At 39.4% G+C, this 15760-nt stretch overlaps 2 protein-coding genes across 2 annotated transcripts in view; one reads left to right on the forward strand and one right to left on the reverse strand.

Annotated features, from left to right (window-relative positions):
* snta1 (syntrophin, alpha 1) overlaps window positions 1-15760 on the reverse strand; it is a 40766-nt gene that overhangs the window by 22784 nt on the left and 2222 nt on the right. The window contains exon 2 of the mRNA XM_082136441.1: window positions 7373-7558. Within this exon, the coding sequence (XP_081992567.1) occupies window positions 7373-7558 (186 nt within the window). The remainder of the gene's footprint in view (window positions 1-7372; window positions 7559-15760) is intronic.
* LOC309474077 (uncharacterized protein) lies at window positions 7666-12500 on the forward strand. The gene is made up of 2 exons (XM_082136390.1): window positions 7666-8130; window positions 8653-12500. Exon 2 carries the CDS (start codon window positions 8810-8812, stop codon window positions 11144-11146), a length of 2337 nt encoding a protein of 778 aa, XP_081992516.1. The 5' UTR covers window positions 7666-8130; window positions 8653-8809; the 3' UTR covers window positions 11147-12500.

Raw genomic sequence — 15760 nt, forward strand, 5'->3', positions numbered from 1 at the left:
AGGGGATAAAATGCTGATATGGCATTATGCGTATCACACACACACACACACACACACAGGCTCATAAAAACTACATAGCCCATCTTCCATTATGGATTCCATCAAGCCTTTTAAAAATATGCATTAATCAGATTATCATTCACTGATATACTTGTTCTCGATTTTAGTTCCAAACACTTGTGCAATTACTGAGGTCTTATGGAAGAGATCCCATTTGATCTCTTCATGTCGATAAGGTTGCTGACCTCTGCACTACGGGGAAGAGAAGATGGAAACAGCATGCAAACTAAAAAAAAAGTAGGCTAGGATTTGTCAATACAAAGTTGAAAACTATAATGCAAACTATAGACAGCCTCAGACAGACATTCACTTGCAGAAAAGGAATTTACTCACTCTCACATTGTTCCAAAACAAAATTACTTTAGTTTCTTGGGAAATTACTTCTTGGGAACACAAACGTTTTATTTTTATTTTTATATACAGTATGTCATGGTCTTTTCAGTACAATGAATGTGAATATGGGGCTGTCAAGCTCCAAAGTGACAAAAAATACCATAAGTGATCATATAAGTGATTAATATGACTCTATATTGCAATTTTATAGAAGTCATATGATAGTTTTGTGTGAGGTTGTGTGCAAATTCAGTGATAATCGAACAGTAAAGTGAACTGTGTGTGGATGATCAAGGTTTCAAGGAATCATGGTGAATGAATAATTCAGACCATTGCCGACACGTCACAAACTTCATAAAGAGATTGTATATGAATTGAGCAGTTTAGTTCAAATTTTCCAAAGAGACTCGATCACTTTATTTTATGATTGAATTTAGGCTTTTATTCACATATAAACATTCATCAACTCACACATTAGTTATAATAAACGGAAGCTCAAGCATGTTCGCTTGACGTGTGAGAACCAATGAGGTTCATTCTCATGTTACGCATCACGTTTGAGCTTCTGCAAGAACCAATGAGGTTCATTCTCATGTTACGCATCACGTTTGAGCTTCTGCAAGAACCAATGAGGTTCAGTCTCGTGTTACGCATCACGTTTGAGCTTCTGCAAGAACCAATGAGGTTCAGTCTCATGTTACGCACCACGTTTGAGCTTCTGCAAGAACCAATGAGGTTCATTCTCATGTTACGCAGCACGTTTGAGCTTCAGCAAGAACCAATGAGGTTCATTCTCATGTTACGCATCACGTTTGAGCTTCAGCAAGAACCAATGAGGTTCATTCTCATGTTACGCAGCACGTTTGAGCTTCAGCAAGAACCAATGAGGTTCATTCTCGTGTTACGCATCACATTTGAGCTTCTGCAAGAACCAATGAGGTTCTGTCTCGTGTTACGCAGCACATTTGAGCTTCAGCAAGAACAAATGAGGTTCAGTCTCGTGTTACGCATCACGTTTGAGCTTCAGCAAGAACCAATGAGGTTCATTCTCATGTTACGCAGCACGTTTGAGCTTCAGCAAGAACCAATGAGGTTCATTCTCGTGTTACGCATCACGTTTGAGCTTCAGCAAGAACCAGTGAGGTTTATTCTCGTGTTACGCATCACGTTTGAGCTTCAGCAAGAACCAATGAGGTTTATTCTCGTGTTACGCATCACGTTTGAGCTTCAGCAAGAACCAATGAGGTTCATTCTCGTGTTACACATCATTTTTGAGCTTCTGCAAGAACCAATGAGGTTCATTCTCATGTTACGCATCACATTTGAGCTTCTGCAAGAACCAATGAGGTTCTGTCTCGTGTTACGCAGCACATTTGAGCTTCAGCAAGAACAAATGAGGTTCAGTCTCGTGTTACGCATCACGTTTGAGCTTCAGCAAGAACCAATGAGGTTTATTCTCGTGTTACGCATCACCTTTGAGCTTCAGTAAGAACCAATGAGGTTCAGTCTCGTGTTACGCATCACGTTTGAGCTTCAGCAAGAACCAATGAGGTTTATTCTCGTGTTACGCATCACCTTTGAGCTTCTGCAAGAACCAATGAGGTTCATTCTCATGTTACGCATCACGTTTGAGCTTCAGCAAGAACCAATGAGGTTCATTCTCATGTTACGCAGCACGTTTGAGCTTCAGCAAGAACCAATGAGGGTCAGTCTCGTGTTACGCATCACGTTTGAGCTTCAGCAAGAACCAATGAGGATCATTCTTGTGTTACGCAGCACGTTTGAGCTTCAGCAAGAACCAATGAGGTTCAGTCTCGTGTTACGCATCACTTTGAGCTTCAGCAAGAACCAATGAGGTTCATTCATGTGTTACGCATCGCGTTTGAGCTTCAGCAAGAACCAGTGAGGGTCATTCTCGTGTTACGCATCACATTTGAGCTTCAGCAAGAACCAATGAGGTTCATTCTCGTGTTACGCATCACGTTTGAGCTTCAGCAAGAACCAATGAGGTTCTGTCTCGTGTTACGCATCACATTTGAGCTTCAGCAAGAACCAATGAGGGTCATTCTCGTGTTACGCATCACATTTGAGCTTCAGCAAGAACCAATGAGGGTCATTCTCGTGTTACGCATCACGTTTGAGCTTCAGCAAGAACCAATGAGGTTCTGTCTCGTGTTACGCATCACATTTGAGCTTCAGCAAGAACCAATGAGGGTCATTCTCGTGTTATGCATCACATTTGAGCTTCAGCAAGAACCAATGAGGTTCATTCTCGTGTTACGCATCACGTTTGAGCTTCAGCAAGAACCAATGAGGTTCTGTCTCGTGTTACGCATCACATTTGAGCTTCAGCAAGAACCAATGAGGGTCATTCTCGTGTTACGCATCACATTTGAGCTTCAGCAAGAACCAATGAGGGTCATTCTCGTGTTACGCATCACATTTGAGCTTCAGCAAGAACCAATGAGGTTCAGTCTCGTGTTACGCATCACGTTTGAGCTTCTGCAAGAACCAATGAGGTTCTGTCTCGTGTTACGCAGCACATTTGAGCTTCAGCAAGAACCAATGAGGTTCAGTCTCGTGTTACGCATCACGTTTGAGCTTCAGCAAGAACCAATGAGGTTTATTCTCGTGTTACGCATCACCTTTGAGCTTCAGTAAGAACCAATGAGGTTCAGTCTCGTGTTACGCATCACGTTTGAGCTTCAGCAAGAACCAATGAGGATCATTCTTGTGTTACGCATCACGTTTGAGCATCTGTAAGAACCAATGAGGTTCATTCTCGTGTTACGCATCACGTTTGAGCTTCAGCAAGAACCAATGAGGGTCATTCTCGTGTTACGCATCACATTTGAGCTTCAGCAAGAACCAATGAGGTTCATTCTCATGTTACGCAGCACGTTTGAGCTTCAGCAAGAACCAATGAGGTTCATTCTCATGTTACGCATCACGTTTGAGCTTCTGCAAGAACCAATGAGGTTTATTCTCGTGGTACGCATCACGTTTGAGCTTCAGCAAGAACCAGTGAGGTTTATTCTCGTGTTACGCATCACGTTTGAGCTTCAGCAAGAACCAATGAGGTTCAGTCTCGTGTTACGCATCACGTTTGAGCTTCAGCAAGAACCAATGAGGATCATTCTTGTGTTACGCAGCACGTTTGAGCTTCAGCAAGAACCAATGAGGTTCAGTCTCGTGTTACGCATCACTTTGAGCTTCAGCAAGAACCAATGAGGTTCATTCATGTGTTACGCATCGCGTTTGAGCTTCAGCAAGAACCAGTGAGGGTCATTCTCGTGTTACGCATCACATTTGAGCTTCAGCAAGAACCAATGAGGTTCATTCTCGTGTTACGCATCACGTTTGAGCTTCAGCAAGAACCAATGAGGTTCTGTCTCGTGTTACGCATCACATTTGAGCTTCAGCAAGAACCAATGAGGGTCATTCTCGTGTTACGCATCACATTTGAGCTTCAGCAAGAACCAATGAGGGTCATTCTCGTGTTACGCATCACGTTTGAGCTTCAGCAAGAACCAATGAGGTTCTGTCTCGTGTTACGCATCACATTTGAGCTTCAGCAAGAACCAATGAGGGTCATTCTCGTGTTATGCATCACATTTGAGCTTCAGCAAGAACCAATGAGGTTCATTCTCGTGTTACGCATCACGTTTGAGCTTCAACAAGAACCAATGAGGTTCTGTCTCGTGTTACGCATCACATTTGAGCTTCAGCAAGAACCAATGAGGGTCATTCTCGTGTTACGCATCACATTTGAGCTTCAGCAAGAACCAATGAGGTTCAGTCTCGTGTTACGCATCACGTTTGAGCTTCTGCAAGAACCAATGAGGTTCTGTCTCGTGTTACGCAGCACATTTGAGCTTCAGCAAGAACCAATGAGGTTCAGTCTCGTGTTACGCATCACGTTTGAGCTTCAGCAAGAACCAATGAGGTTTATTCTCGTGTTACGCATCACCTTTGAGCTTCAGTAAGAACCAATGAGGTTCAGTCTCGTGTTACGCATCACGTTTGAGCTTCAGCAAGAACCAATGAGGATCATTCTTGTGTTACGCATCACGTTTGAGCATCTGTAAGAACCAATGAGGTTCATTCTCGTGTTACGCATCACGTTTGAGCTTCAGCAAGAACCAATGAGGGTCATTCTCGTGTTACGCATCACATTTGAGCTTCAGCAAGAACCAATGAGGTTCATTCTCATGTTACGCAGCACGTTTGAGCTTCAGCAAGAACCAATGAGGTTCATTCTCATGTTACGCATCACGTTTGAGCTTCTGCAAGAACCAATGAGGTTTATTCTCGTGTTACGCAGCACATTTGAGCTTCAGCAAGAACCAATGAGGTTCAGTCTCGTGTTACGCATCACGTTTGAGCTTCAGCAAGAACCAATGAGGTTTATTCTCGTGTTACGCATCACCTTTGAGCTTCAGTAAGAACCAATGAGGTTCAGTCTCGTGTTACGCATCACGTTTGAGCTTCAGCAAGAACCAATGAGGATCATTCTTGTGTTACGCATCACGTTTGAGCATCTGTAAGAACCAATGAGGTTCATTCTCGTGTTACGCATCACGTTTGAGCTTCAGCAAGAACCAATGAGGGTCATTCTCGTGTTACGCATCACATTTGAGCTTCAGCAAGAACCAATGAGGTTCATTCTCATGTTACGCAGCACGTTTGAGCTTCAGCAAGAACCAATGAGGTTCATTCTCATGTTACGCATCACGTTTGAGCTTCTGCAAGAACCAATGAGGTTTATTCTCGTGGTACGCATCACGTTTGAGCTTCAGCAAGAACCAGTGAGGTTTATTCTCGTGTTACGCATCACGTTTGAGCTTCAGCAAGAACCAATGAGGTTCAGTCTCGTGTTACGCATCACGTTTGAGCTTCAGCAAGAACCAATGAGGATCATTCTTGTGTTACGCAGCACGTTTGAGCTTCAGCAAGAACCAATGAGGTTCAGTCTCGTGTTACGCATCACTTTGAGCTTCAGCAAGAACCAATGAGGTTCATTCATGTGTTACGCATCGCGTTTGAGCTTCAGCAAGAACCAGTGAGGGTCATTCTCGTGTTACGCATCACATTTGAGCTTCAGCAAGAACCAATGAGGTTCATTCTCGTGTTACGCATCACGTTTGAGCTTCAGCAAGAACCAATGAGGTTCTGTCTCGTGTTACGCATCACATTTGAGCTTCAGCAAGAACCAATGAGGGTCATTCTCGTGTTACGCATCACATTTGAGCTTCAGCAAGAACCAATGAGGGTCATTCTCGTGTTACGCATCACGTTTGAGCTTCAGCAAGAACCAATGAGGTTCTGTCTCGTGTTACGCATCACATTTGAGCTTCAGCAAGAACCAATGAGGGTCATTCTCGTGTTATGCATCACATTTGAGCTTCAGCAAGAACCAATGAGGTTCATTCTCGTGTTACGCATCACGTTTGAGCTTCAACAAGAACCAATGAGGTTCTGTCTCGTGTTACGCATCACATTTGAGCTTCAGCAAGAACCAATGAGGGTCATTCTCGTGTTACGCATCACATTTGAGCTTCAGCAAGAACCAATGAGGGTCATTCTCGTGTTACGCATCACATTTGAGCTTCAGCAAGAACCAATGAGGTTCAGTCTCGTGTTACGCATCACGTTTGAGCTTCTGCAAGAACCAATGAGGTTCTGTCTCGTGTTACGCAGCACATTTGAGCTTCAGCAAGAACCAATGAGGTTCAGTCTCGTGTTACGCATCACGTTTGAGCTTCAGCAAGAACCAATGAGGTTTATTCTCGTGTTACGCATCACCTTTGAGCTTCAGTAAGAACCAATGAGGTTCAGTCTCGTGTTACGCATCACGTTTGAGCTTCAGCAAGAACCAATGAGGATCATTCTTGTGTTACGCATCACGTTTGAGCATCTGTAAGAACCAATGAGGTTCATTCTCGTGTTACGCATCACGTTTGAGCTTCAGCAAGAACCAATGAGGGTCATTCTCGTGTTACGCATCACATTTGAGCTTCAGCAAGAACCAATGAGGTTCATTCTCATGTTACGCAGCACGTTTGAGCTTCAGCAAGAACCAATGAGGTTCATTCTCATGTTACGCATCACGTTTGAGCTTCTGCAAGAACCAATGAGGTTTATTCTCGTGGTACGCATCACGTTTGAGCTTCAGCAAGAACCAGGGAGGTTTATTCTCGTGTTACGCATCACGTTTGAGCTTCAGCAAGAACCAATGAGGTTTATTCTCGTGTTACGCATCACGTTTGAGCTTCAGCAAGAACCAATGAGGGTCATTCTCGTGTTACACATCACATTTGAGCTTCAGCAAGAACCAATGAGGTTCATTCTCGTGTTACGCATCACGTTTGAGCTTCAGCAAGAACCAATGAGGTTCATTCACGTGTTACGCATCGCGTTTGAGCTTCAGCAAGAACCAATGAGGGTCATTCTCGTGTTACGCATCACATTTGAGCTTCAGCAAGAACCAATGAGGTTCATTCTCGTGTTACGCATCACATTTGAGCTTCAGCAAGAGCCAATGAGGTTCATTCTCGCGTTACGCATCACGTTTGAGCTTCAGCAATGACATGAGGTGAACTAACCCTTTAATGATAATAACTCTGGATCACACTTATAAAAACTTGTTGTTCATGTGTCAGATGTCACTACTTCTCTCATGAATGCTTAGGAAAGTTACAGTAGGTTAGGATTTTAGATTTCCAGTGAATAATGACTTAAATTTGGGCCTTTTCCTTACAGTATGACTTCAGCAGAGAAAAATGCATATGAAGTTTTTAATTTTGAAGCTTGACAGCTCAAGTCTTTACTTATTCGTAGTATAAAATGTAAAAGAAAGACCGGGACATAGACATGAAAATTCACCTTTTGTGTTCCAAGGACCAACAACACGAGGATGACTAAATAATGACATATTCCTGAACTATTCCTTCAAGCCAAACAATCAGCTCTGTCTTACCTTCCAGAATGACTTCTTTGCCTGTTTTCTTCAGGGCCTGTACAGCCTCATCGTGAGTGGCTTCTCTGAGGTCGTTCCCGTTCACGGACAAAATCGCATCGCCCACGTAAAGAGCCTCCGTCTGGTCCGCTGCCAGCCCTTTGAAGATCTTTGAGATCAGGATGGGCATCTTATTCTCTTTACCGCCTGTAAAACAACATACAAATGTGGTAAATTACAATAGCCACATTTTTTTGATATGCATACACTAAAATTTCTCTTCCAAGTTTTTACTTGTAGATGAACAAGAACATCTAAGAGAACCATGGGCCAGTTGCATAAACATAGACATTATGTCTGTGTCTTAAGAACTAGCATGACCAACCAGCAGTTAGTAAGAGCTAATCAGCCTTACTTTCTGGTTATAAAATTAGACCAATCTACATTTTTAATGTAACTGAAGTTATGAAAGTTTTATGACTAACTTGTAAGACTAGTCTGCAGATTGTGCAACTGGCCACAGTACATCTAAAAGTAAGTTTCTCTTAACTTAGTAAAAACGCCTCTGTGGTCTAACAATCTTTTTTTAATCATGTGCTGACAAAGATGACCAATCTTTGTTGAAATCAAGAAGAAGCCTGCAAATAACCAGATAGTGTGACAGTGACGCCTCATCCTGTAAAGTTAAGCATTACCACAAAAGGATTTACTCAAATACCTTCTTCTTTCAAACTTTTCTGATGGGTTGCATGGTGCCACTGAAAAATATGGACAAACTGGTAAGGAATATTTTTTTTATACTGATAACTAGATCAAGCAGGTGGCAAAGTCATTCTCTTAAGAGTTGATATGCCAATCTAATTGCACAAAAACAAATATTTCAGTCATAGATAAAAAAGGAGTTTAAATTTGATAAAACTGTAGTTTACATGTTTACAATCCAAATGCATTTGTCTTTAATTGCAAATTAGACAAGATTTATAAGCTATGGTAACAAGTTGGTCTTTTCGGAGCTTGACAGCTCAAGTCTTTAGCTACTCGTATTACAAAATGTGAACGAAAGACCAGGATATTAACATGAAAATTCACCTGAGGATGACTAAATAATGCAAAGAGTTTAAAATTGATAAAACTGTAGTTTACATGTTTACAAAAAAGCAGTTTACAATCAACCTAAATACATTTGTCTTTAATTGCAAATTAGACCAGATCTATGGTAACAAATTGGACTTTCATGCATAATTTTCATAGCACAATTTTAAGGAATAATTTGTTTTTATGCACAAAAATCTGTCTTACAGGGGAAGATCAAGATACTGTTTGAGACGGCCATTCAAGCCTAAGAATTAAAGAAGTTTTCATCTGTTGCCATTTTAAGCCTCATAATCTCCTTCTCAATTCAATGCAGACTTTTGTTTAGAGATTTCAAACATTGCAAGTAAACGTGGAAACTTCAAAATGAGAAACGACAAACTTTGGAAAAGTTCTTTGTTTTTCTTCGTTTTGAACTGTTGCGTCCTCATAACCCCGACAGATGAGTTTTCTCTAGGTAACTGCACAATATATTTCCCTTTCGACTACTCTAAACATTTGAAGGTGAGGTGCTGCAGGATGGACTACAGGAGAATACCTTCAACGTTACCACAAAACACTGTCGATTTGGATATTTCCTGCAATTCCATCACTCGGATCAATGAAGGGGATTTCATCAGACTTCCAAACCTTATCATTTTAAACATGTCTCACAACAGGATATCTGAAATAACCAACAATGCATTGAGTGACCTACCAAACTTGGAAGAGCTCAACCTGTCCAACAATAAAATACAAGCTGTGGCCACAAAACTGCTCAGTGGTCTTGCAAATCTGTCCCATTTAAGACTCGACTCAAATTACCTTGAGGTGATCGAAAACCAGTCGTTTGCAACACTTTCAAACTTGAGGTTTGTAAACCTTACCAATAACAAGTTAAAGCACATTTCCAGATTCCAGTCTGTTTTTCAAATTCCACATTTGGAGGAACTTTACTTGGGAATGAACCGCTTCAGTGTTTTCAACTCAAGCGACATCCCATCAGCCCTCTTCGGTTTGAAAAAGCTGGATCTATCACTGAACCCCTTGACAATGTTCAAGATTACGGAAAACATTTTTCCAGGTCTTGAATACTTGGACTTGGCAGCCTGTTTCCAGAACGATACTCTAGATTGGTTAATTCTAGACAAGGCCTTCCTGAACACGATTAAGACTCTCAACCTCAGTGGGAATCTCATTGCAGAGAAACAACTGGGTGATATAATGCAGAGTTTCACTTCTGTGACCTGGATGGCACTGGATTATCTGAAGGAGTTCAATATGGAGACTCTTTTACAAAAGGCATGTTCACCTAGTCTGAGGGGTCTCCACTTCGAGGGAAACCATCTTTCTGTACTTACCGATCACATGTTTAGACCATGTTCACTTCTGAATGAGTTACACCTAAAAGGCAATGGAGTATTGAGCATGTATAAATCATCATTTGAACATCTAGTCAACTTGACGGAGTTACGTATACGAAACAACCTTCTGACGCAACTGAACGACACTCTTCAGGTTCTCCCCAACTTACGGCTTCTCGACCTTTATTTCAACGACATTAAAAAACTCGACTGCTCTGATTTTGCAAACCTCACACAGTTGAGGCAACTCTTTTTGGGTGGGAATGATATTGTAACAATCAATGCATGTATATTTAAGGATTTAGGGAATCTCAATGAGCTTATTTTACACAGTAATAGTTTGTTAATGCTCGGTGACGCCTTCACATACGGCCCCCAAAACTTACGATACCTAGATTTAACGGGCAATAAGTTGAGTACGCTCGAAAATCTCTCATTTAAAGCTTTACGTTCCCTTCAGGTCTTGTATCTCACAGATAATCAGATATTAACAATTAAACCACATGCTTTTGAAGGACTGATAAACTTAGCAGAGATTTCTCTTGCATGTAATAAAATCACTCAAAGAACTCCAAAAATCTTTGCGGGTTTCGCCGCTATGGCTCGCCTACAAATATTAGATCTGAGTTGCAATTACTTATCGTACGAAAGTCAAGTGGAGCTACGAAACCCACCGTTCATCATGTTAAGTGAACTTAAAGTTTTGAAGATTAATAGTCAACGTCGAGGCTTAAAGCACATGCCCTCAAACCTCCTGAAAGGTCTAAAAAAATTAGATGCTTTTTATGCCGGGAACCTCAATGTAGAGTGTTTGCACGTGGACACGTTCACTTACACTCCTAATCTTTATTACTTGGATTTGACAAGTAATAATTTTGTCAACAGAAATGCTTTGACATCCAGGCTTTTCCACCCAATATCAGGCCTACATGTCCTCCATTTGGGTCAATCTCACCTTAAGTCTTTGAACTTCTTAGTTGACGCAAATCTCTCCAGTCTGAAAAGCCTACACGCCAGTACGAATGACCTTCAACTGATAAACCAAACCATCATCCAGTCTCTTCCTCAACTTAAACAGCTTGAACTGCATAACAACAGCTTCACGTGCGACTGTAATAATGTTTGGTTCATTGACTGGGCTGCCGTAAACAATGCCACACAGGTGCTTTACCTGAACAGGTACAAGTGTCGCTACCCCCTTTCTTTAAGCGGAACAAATCTGGCGGCCTTCAACACTGAATCCTGCTATGTGAATTACGACTTCATCTGCTTTATCTGCAGCTCTTCTATTGTCATTCTCACGCTAGTCGTTTCATTTATCTACCACTTCCTAAAGTGGCAGCTGGTCTATACGTACTAACTTTTCTTAGCTTTCCTCAATGACGGAAAGAGGAAGCGAACCACAAAACATCTTAGTTTCCAATATGACGCCTTCATTTCCTACAATGTTCAAGAGGAGCCATGGGTCATGGAGGAACTTGTGCCCAAACTGGAGGGTGAACACGGCTTGAGATTGTGTCTTCATCACAGAGACTTCGAACCAGGAAAGGCCATTATCGACAACATCATGAACGGAATATATAACAGCCGCAAAACCGTGTGCCTGATCACACACAACTACCTGAAAAGCGTTTGGTGTTCGCATGAGATCCAGGTGGCCAGCTTCAGACTTTTCGATGAACAGAAAGACGTTTTGGTTCTTGTTTTCCTTGAGGATATTCCCACACAGCAGCTTTCACCGTATGACCGGATGCGGAAGCTAGTGAAGAAACGCACGTATCTACGGTGGCCCAAACCTGGAGAAGATACTCGAGCGTTCTGGCAGAAACTTAAAATGGCCATCGAGACTAAAGAGAACATGGAGGAGGACAGACAGATTCTTTCTGGGAAAGACTTTTGGAGTATATAATGCATAAGTAATTATTCAAATGAAATTACTTTTTATGTAAATATTTTCAATTCTTTCATGCAAACATTTTGTGGCATTTTAGTCTGAGGATACCATTCTAACTATTCCCTCCCATCTCATGTTAATCTGTTGCACTATAAAATACTATGAGAGTAAAATTTGTGATTGCACAATATATTGAAATATTGATATTGCAATATGGCTTAATCAAGTGATAATAAAATCGTGATCTGCAAGCGTCTAAATGAACACAGTGCCACGCTTCGCTCTGAAACGGGCAGAGAAAATATCTGTCGCAAACTGCAAAAATAAAAGCTTGATGGTTTAATGTTTTAAAATAAGGAAATTAAGACGTACATATTAGTATTGTAATTTTACAGCTGTACTATTTTGTTTTATTAAATGCTATTTTTTATTTTGCAGTATAGGCTAATATAAATATTGCAATTTATTTCTTGTTTTAATATTTTTTATTTGCTATTAATCACAATAAAATCACATGATAAAAACTGTACGCTTTATGGTTACTGAGTCAGTGTTCTTCCCAAAGTAGGGATGGGACGATTACCGGTTTCACTATAAACCACGATAAAATGTACTGACGGTTAGTATTATCGTTTAAAATTGAATTATCATTAAAACCGTGTTTGATTATCGCGATTTTAATAACTCACTGTAAATCCTGTCCAGCCAGCAACAGCTCTGGCGCCGGCGCAGCGCGCAATGTTGTTGTTTTTTTGTTCGAGAAGGAATGGCGGAAGGCAGATTCATGTTTTAAATCTTACATGATCACAAAAATATTATCAAACTCAGTAAACAATCTGTTCAATACAATTGAAAACGGAGACGCAAGACGGCAAGTTGAAACCAGAGAGCGCGTGCGCGTCCGTTGTGATACATGTGCGCTGCGTTATAACGCATTGTTATTGACGACGGTCATTTTAAGGAAGGAAATGCCACAGAATATAATCTTGCTTAAAAAAGTGAATAGAGCTGCTTGTTTTATTTGTTGTTTGTTGATTTTCAAATATAAAACTTGTTGAAATGTTTTCAGTGTGAGCATCAGTTATTTTTATCAATATTATCACGGTTTTGTTAAAACGAGATGAAAGTGTTCAATCACGATAATTTTGGTCACTATTATCGTGATATGAAATTTTCATACCGTCCCATCCCTAGTTCAAACCTAAGAGGATGGTTCACACACACAAACAAATATATTTATATAATAATTTTTCAGCTTTGTAAAATTATTTAAAAAATTTACACAGTTGCACTCTCCAACAAAATCACCCCAATCATAGAATGATTAATTATTGTCAGATATAGTCGTCCAAGTAATCTGGTGAAAATTACTGTATCTTTTTTTTTCATATTGCAATATACTGTATATTGCAGAATATTACAGAAAACTGTCTAATATCGTGCTGTCCAAACACAGAGGAGACACTAACTATCCACACAAATCATTACATACAAAAAGTCTAGTTCTAGACTAGTTAAATATATGCATTGCTATACAGAACAATTGCATAAAAACCCCAACTCTAAATCAACTTTGATGTGATTTATGGGCAACACTGTGATACCAATCACAATTTCATCGTCTTCATCCTTGATCTGGGGTGTGTGCTCCAAATATTACAGACCACAGATGCACATATATCTTCTTTAGTGGATGATGGTTCGGTCTGTGGCTTTCTCGAGCATCTGAATGAAATATCCAATGAGAATTAGGCAGCTGGTCTCAAAAGGCTCGTACGCTTTAAACTTACATCTAGAAATTCAAGGACAGGGGTGTGTATAAATCATAAAACATTTATATGTGGTTCCAGGTTTTAGACTTGCTGACTGTGAGACCGTGAGCTTCTTCCTCACCAGCATCGTCAGCGTGTATCAGAAGTGGTTTCGTCTAAGTACCCCTAATCTGCTTTCTATCCTAGTGACCTTTTGACCCTTAAAGACACATGCGACGCGAATGCGGGTGGGATCTCGGCTCCTGCCAGATACTGTTGGCAACCTCCGGTATCTCTGCTTGAGCTCCAGCACGTTATCAATCATTTCTCGCTGCAGTCCCTGCCAGGACGTCCTGCACAAACACACTAATGCTGAAATGCAACGCTGACTGCATCATTCTTGTGCAAACACAGTGTTCAAAGGTCTGAGACCACTAGAGAAAACACTTCTAATGTCGCACAAATCTTTTCATTTCAACATATATTATCAGCATAACAATTTGAGTGAGTTGAACCAAAAAATTTAAAAGACTTTTGTATGAGGTAAGAAAAAATCCTGAAAAAACGTACAAAATTAAAATCCAATCCAAAAAAAATTATATTTCAATATAATTATACACAATTTGGGCAAAAACGTATTTATAAATTAATACATATTTTATTATTAATACATATTATAATTATTATTGTAAAATAAAATAATAAATATCACTATTATAATAATACTATTGCACTGTAAAATAAGAAATGAGTAACAAATAGCAGTAAATAGTGTAGTAACTGTTAAATTATTAAATAATATAATTATACAACATTTTGGGGGAAATATTATAAAATAAATGTAAAAAAAAATATTAAATAAAAAAATAAAAAATGAACAAGGCTTTTGGATGTCAGTGTTACATCAGAATTGTGTCACAAGCAGGGCTGCAAGATTTGAGGGAAGAAAATGTCCTTAAAAAAAAAGACAATTATTATTTTTTTTTTTTTTTTAAGAGCTCCAGGTTTGCTGAGCTTTTTTGTCGGATTGCGGAATCAGGGCAAAATTTTTGTGATTATATTTCAATATAATAATACACAATTTGGGCAAAAACGTATTTATAAATTAATACTTATTTTATGATTAATACATATTATATTTATTATTGGTCAAATAAAATATTAAACAAAATAAGAAATATTACTAATAATATTGCACTGTAAAATAAGAAATGAGTATTTTAGAAAAATAGCAGTAAATATATTGTAGTAACTGTTAAATTATAAATAATAAATAATAGGAAATATTATAAAATAAATGTAAAAAAAAAAAATTTAATAAATAAAAAATGAACAAGGCTTTTGTATGTCAGTGTTACATCAGAATTGTGTTACGAGCAGGGCTGCAAGATTTGAGGGAAGAAAATTTCCTGATAAAAACTCAGAGTTCCCCCTCTTTCCAGTCCTGGCCTCACCATCATAACCGGTACATCACACAGGTTATTTCGGGAGCTGCCGGTAATAATCCTGAGCAATAAAACTAATTCACAACAACATGGCAGAAAGTTAATGAAAAAGAGCAGTGGGGCCATCACTTACGTACATGCAATAAAATCTAAATGTTTGTCTTGTTGGTTACAGCAGCAGCAATATGAAATGTTATGATCATATAAGATGAAATGCCATATCACAGTTAAAATCCCCATATATGACTAAATAATTGCAATATGATTTGTGCAGCCCAATATATGAATCATTTAGAAATAAAAACAATCTAAATAAAACACTTTCTGAATGTTTATCTGTTTACCTGCATGTCATTTGACCAATATCAATCATCACAGCACCGAGAATATGCAAATGTATTGGGAAATTATTAAAATATTACCTTAAAATCAAATAACTTCACATAAATATTTCACATCTAAGTGGTTTGTCTGACAAAAAAGTTGAGAATTGCTGATTTGGGCCATAAACACCTGCAATAGTGCCCCTAGTGGCCAAGCTGAAAATACAACGCACACCTGACATGACAAAATATCTGTAATAAAATCAACTACGGTTTGAGGGAAATACTTAAATTAAACTTGACATTCCAACATCCAATAGACCTTATGCACCAGAGAAACAAGCGCGGATCCATCTTTAGAATTAATTAGCTGGTGAAGTGGATTTATTATTTATTTTAGAGTTAACGAAAGTTATCACGAGCACTGTAATGTTTGAAGCAGATGTCATAGACCGGGAAGATTTTAAAACGAGCTCCTCATTCATATATCTGTAAGATCTTACCTTCATCATGTGGAAATACAAACCGGAAGAAGGAACACGAGGAGCGCGGAGCTGAAAA

The sequence above is a fragment of the Leuciscus leuciscus genome (assembly GCF_965113295.1).
Source record: "Leuciscus leuciscus genome assembly, chromosome: 14".
Classification (NCBI taxonomy): domain Eukaryota; kingdom Metazoa; phylum Chordata; class Actinopteri; order Cypriniformes; family Leuciscidae; genus Leuciscus; species Leuciscus leuciscus.

Excerpts from the sequence above, each read along its gene's own strand:
- LOC309474077 (XM_082136390.1), top strand. The coding sequence starts at position 8,810 with ATGAGAAACGACAAACTTTGGAAAAGTTCTTTGTTTTTCTTCGTTTTG.